This window comes from Penaeus chinensis, chromosome 37 (assembly GCF_019202785.1).
Source record: "Penaeus chinensis breed Huanghai No. 1 chromosome 37, ASM1920278v2, whole genome shotgun sequence".
Taxonomy (NCBI): Eukaryota; Metazoa; Arthropoda; class Malacostraca; order Decapoda; family Penaeidae; genus Penaeus; species Penaeus chinensis.
This window is the reverse complement of record NC_061855.1, coordinates 24,986,859-24,991,858: the sequence shown is the minus strand read 5'-3', so window position 1 is coordinate 24,991,858 and position 5,000 is coordinate 24,986,859. Positions and strand designations below refer to the sequence as shown.

The 5,000-nt window shown below is 40.7% G+C and overlaps 2 protein-coding genes across 2 annotated transcripts in view; one reads left to right on the top strand and one right to left on the bottom strand.

The window, feature by feature from the left end:
• The window catches only part of LOC125045357 (alpha-1,4-N-acetylglucosaminyltransferase-like), a 6,112-nt gene extending 5,583 nt beyond the window's left edge, over positions 1-529 (bottom strand). The window contains exons 1-2 of the mRNA XM_047642562.1: positions 518-529; positions 1-48 (exon numbers count right to left, since the gene is read on the bottom strand). The exon at positions 1-48 is cut by the window's left edge and continues 51 nt beyond it. Coding sequence (XP_047498518.1) covers positions 1-48; positions 518-529 — 60 coding nt within the window. The remainder of the gene's footprint in view (positions 49-517) is intronic.
• Positions 530-2,280: 1,751 nt separating this feature from the next.
• Positions 2,281-5,000, top strand: part of LOC125045356 — a 3,917-nt gene continuing 1,197 nt past the window's right edge. Inside the window, exons 1-5 of the mRNA XM_047642561.1 lie at positions 2,281-2,309; positions 2,531-2,825; positions 3,102-3,200; positions 4,604-4,715; positions 4,862-5,000. The exon at positions 4,862-5,000 is cut by the window's right edge and continues 52 nt beyond it. Of these exons, the coding sequence (XP_047498517.1) occupies positions 2,281-2,309; positions 2,531-2,825; positions 3,102-3,200; positions 4,604-4,715; positions 4,862-5,000 (674 nt within the window). The remainder of the gene's footprint in view (positions 2,310-2,530; positions 2,826-3,101; positions 3,201-4,603; positions 4,716-4,861) is intronic.

Sequence of the window (5,000 nt, the reverse complement as noted above, 5' to 3'; positions counted from 1 at the left end):
TACCGGCCGGTGAGGATGGTGGACGGCAGAGCTCTCGACGGCACACGCCTGCGGAGAGGAGGGTGGCTCTGTGTTAGAAGGAGGAAGCGAAGTGAGAAAACAAAGATGAGTTTAATGTTCGCAATGTTGGAAGGCAAAGCTACTGGTACTGGTACTTATTATATTATCATCGTTATTGCAGTTATTATTGTTGTTATTATCATTATTATCTTTGTTATCTTTATTATTATTGTCAGTATCATTACTACCATAATTACTATTCACATTATTATTACTGTTGCTATTTACATTTTTTTATCATTATCATTATTATTAAAATATGAGTATAATCATTACTATCATTATCATCATCACCAATATCTTTATCATTATCATCAGCATCTTCATCATCCTTTTATTCATGATGAAGAATGATGTCCCAGTTCAACATGGCTTGAGGCTCATCAGTAGTAGACACCGTGAACCGTTGCCAGATTCCCTCTTAGAAGCGCCAGGTGTGTTCGAAATATCACCTCACTGTCGTGTACATATGACGGGGATATAATTTCGTATGTTGTGTCTTACTTTAAAACAATGGCTCTGAAGGTGGTCCCAAGAGTCGATGGGGCTAGCCAAGGGGTCGATGGCTTACTAAGGAGTCGAAAGGGATCAGCACAATACTAGGGGGTCGATAAATAGTAACGCTAAGGGTTGAAAGGGGGAGTCATGAGGGGGTCAATATAGCAAGAGGTAAGTACAATATGTGACCTAGTAATGTTTCGGTCAAAATGTTAGAATGCAGACGTATAGATTAAAAATAAAACAACAGTCAAAGAGCATCAAAGTTCCCCAATTGCACTTCACCAGTGTCGATTTTATGAACGTTTTCTTTTTTTCTTTTACTGGATATCATCTATCAATAAGCACTTTTTTTTTAAATCTCAAAATGCAGTTATGTTTATGAATAACAAAGAACCGGAGATTCACCAGACTCATGTAACTCGGGAATCAGAGTCAAGCCAGGAATTCCCTCCCATTTTTTCGCTCAGAACCCAGGAGCACCGTCTGGCGAACCAAGGTGAAGCTAGACTACAGACCTAGAGCGCTCTTTATCCTGATAGTTTTCGCATGATAATGGCGATGTATAGTCTGTGATCGTTTTAGAAATGAGCTGGTAGCTAATTTAAAACAGGAGCAAAGATGAACAGATAGGAAAAGAGAAAGACATACAGACAAGAAGAGAAGTGAATAGAGAGAGAAAGAGAGAGAGGGGGGAGGGAGAGAGGGGAGGGAAAGAGAGGAAAAAGAGAGAGGGGGGGAAGCGAGAGAGAGGAGAAGGAGAGGATGGAGAAAGGAAAGAGAAAGAGAGAGAGAGAGAGAGAGAGAGAGAGAGAGAGAGAGAGAGAGAGAGAGAGAGAGAGAGAGAGAGAGAGAGAAAGAGAGAGAGAGATAGGGAGAGAGAGAGAGAGAGAGAGAGAGAGAGAGAGAGAGAGAGGGAGAGAGAGAAAGAGAGAGAGAGAGAGAGAGAGAGAGAAGAGAAGGAGGGGAGAGATATATAGAAAGAAAGAGAAGAGAGAGAGAGAGAGAGAGAGAGAGAGAGAGAGAGAGAGAGAGAGAGAGAGAGAGATAGAGAGAGAGAGAGAGAGAGAGAGAGAGAGAGAGAGAGAGAGAGAGAAAGAGAGAGAGAGAGAGAGAGAGAGAGAGAGAGAGAGAGAGAGAAGAGAAGGAGGGGAGAGATATATAGAAAGAAAGAGATGGGAGACAGTGAGAGAGAGAGAGAGAGAGAGAGAGAGAGAGAGAGAGATAGGGAGAGAGAGAGAGAGAGAGAGAAAGAGAGAGAGAGAGAGAGAGAGAGAGAGAGAGAAGAGAAGGAGGGGAGAGATATATAGAAAGAAAGAGATGGGAGACAGAGAAAGAGAGAGAGAGAGAGAGAGAGAGAGAGAGAGAGAGAGAGAGAGAGAGAGAGAGAGAGAGAAGAGAAGGAGGGGAGAGATATATAGAAAGAAAGAGATGGGAGACAGTGAGAGAGAGAGAGAGAGAGAGAGAGAGAGAGAGAGAGAGAGAGAGAGAGAGAGAGAATGGTTAAACAGAGAGAGATTAATAAAGAGAGAAAGGGTCAGGAAAGGGGGGAAGCGGGATAAGAATAGAAAGAGGGAGGAGGACAGAGAGGGAGAGGAAGGGGATAGACAAGCGATAGGAGAGGAAAAGCGCAAGAGAGCGAGAAACGCATACTTACACAGCCCAGCCTTTCGTTTATATTTAGAAGCTATGCAGGAAAGAGGTAATAAAATGTCCCCAGCGATGGGCCATCACCTTTTACTTGCAGTGATGTAATAGTTGTGAAGAAATTGATTTTAGTCTTCTTTTGTATTCTCTTGTTTTTCTTTTTTCTATTTTATCTATTCCCGGAGACTTACAGAACGGTTTTTTTCTGCAATCATAAGAAAAAGTGGTTGGAAAGACACGCAGGCAACTCTAGGTCTCGATATAGCCTCATCCTCTTCTTGCAACATTTCCTCTTGATTTCCTTCCAGTTCCTCTCCAACTCCAGAAAAGTCGAGATGTTCCTTAACAGCATCAACAAAAAGAGGCGAGTGAAAGTGAATGTTATCTTGTTAGTGTGCGCGTGGACCCTGAGTGTAACCCTGATCGTTCCGCTGATGGTGAAAAATGGTGGAGCAATGTGGAACAGAGCAGATGTTGATGAAGCCAGCTGGATGTATCACCTTTGTCCTCACTATCACGCGAAGCCTAGCGCACGGGACACGCTCAGCTGGCGCCCTCCTTCCGCGCAAGACATCTTCTTCACACAGACTTCGTGCGCAGTCGCTCTCTCCATAAGGGAGGTAAACATCCGAAACCAAAGCCTCACCGAGACTTCCCTCTTTACTTTAATAAAGGAAAATTTGGTTTGTAGCCTCATCAGGGCGCTCTAATTCGACAGAAATTTGGTAGAAAAACACTATGCATAAAATCAATCTTTTGGAAGCTAGGACAGTAGCATCGAAATCCTCCTGGATTTAATGTTTCAGGTGTGAAGGGATACAGGAAAAGAATTTAGATACATTCCATTATTTTTCCTCTGCTATACACAGACAAAAATAATCGAATGTCTCCTACAGGCGTGTGCTGTGGAGAGCGCCGCGCGTCATCATCCTCATCAGCAGGTCCTTGTCTTCATGACTGCACCTGACCTGGACCGCTCTCACCCTCTTCTGCAGGTCAGTCAGTGCACCTATTTTCCCTTGGATTGATTGTTTTACTAGGCACTTGTTAGTCAGACTTTATATGTATATGTTATCCTTTATGTTATTAAGAATTTATTATGCTCAAGTATCATCGGTTTATTATGATTACGGCCCTTTCGTAAAATCATAAACTGTTATGAAAAGTCGTTACTGTTTACTCATGATATATAGATACATGTGCAACTGCGACTTTCTTTTCTGCAATGGATCATAGGTTTATATCAAACGAGGTAAACTCAAAACAAAAATAGCCTATCCAAAACTGAGGTATTAGTAGTTAGTAATAACACCTCTTAGGTCAGACCGAGTAACGGGGCAAACTATAGATTGCAAAGATCTTTATAACCACTCAGTCATTGTAATATACATATGACCTATTTCTGACGCATGCTAGTCCATTTTTTTATACAATGAATAACAAACGTGATGCATTCAGATTATACTAAATCACAGAACTGATATTGTTAGAGCCTTCACACACATATATAAGCCGTAAACACAGCCATGCACAGTTTTCTAGATACAGACATGGAGATCCTCTACATAGGAAATTTCAATAGCTGAATCCCAGAATTGACTTTGGAGAGAAGCATACATATTTACGTGAGTGTAAGCACCCATGACCTGCTACTTGCATTTCATCCTTGCAGTCATGTTACTGCCATAATAAAGGGAACTGAGGTTGTCTTATTCTAGCGTTTTTGTAATTTGTTAATCAACTGATTTATTTCACTTTTATATACACATACAACCAATTTGACAGTTTAGGACAATAAATGTATTTTTGTTGTTCTTATTATTGTCGTTATTAGTATGATTTTTGTTTGCGTTTTACTGTTTTACGGTTATTGTTATTATTAATATTAGTACCATTATTTTTATCATTATTATTATCAATGTTAGTATTATTGATATTACTATTAATATTATTATTATCATTATTATTATTGATATTATTATTTTCATTATTAATATTATTATCATTATCATTTTCATTATTATAATCATTATCATTATCATTATCATTATCATTATTGTTATTATTATTATTAGCATTAGCATTAGCATTAGCATTAAAAATTAGCATTAGTATAAACATTATTGTTGTTGTTGTTATTGTTATCATCATCATCATCATTATCGTCATCATCATCATCATCTCATCATCATCATCATCATCATCATCATCATCATCATCATCATCATCATCATCATCATCATCATCATCATCATCATCATCATCATCGTTATCCTTATTATTATTACCATGCCGGTCCCTCCCCATTCAAGTCGACATATCATAGACCGTACCAGTGCATCCCCTCACCCCCCCCCCCCCTCTGCACTCCCTTCTGACCCCAGGCGCCCATCCTCAGTTGCTGCAGACGCTAAGCAACGTGCAACTGGCGTGGTTAGATCTGGACCAGGTATTCGTGGAGGGCGCGGTGGGACAGTGGCACCGAGATCGCCTGTGGATGTACAGCGAAGGTGAGACAGTAGGGGGTATCAGTTTGTATATACCATTTTGTTTTCTGATATACTTCTAATGATTTATTACAAAGCTTGGTGTGTGAATAATGAGTGAATTCGGATGGGGGTGAGAAGCATTAAGTTTAAACCCTGGCAACAACCAGGTCGGACTTCGGCTGAGGTGAGTGACGCCGTGAGGGCCGAGTTGCTACGTCGCTATGGAGGAACATACATTGATTTGGACGCCATAACTCTCCAGCCTTTGCCCAACACCACGAACTGGCTGGGCCGCATTGACTCTAA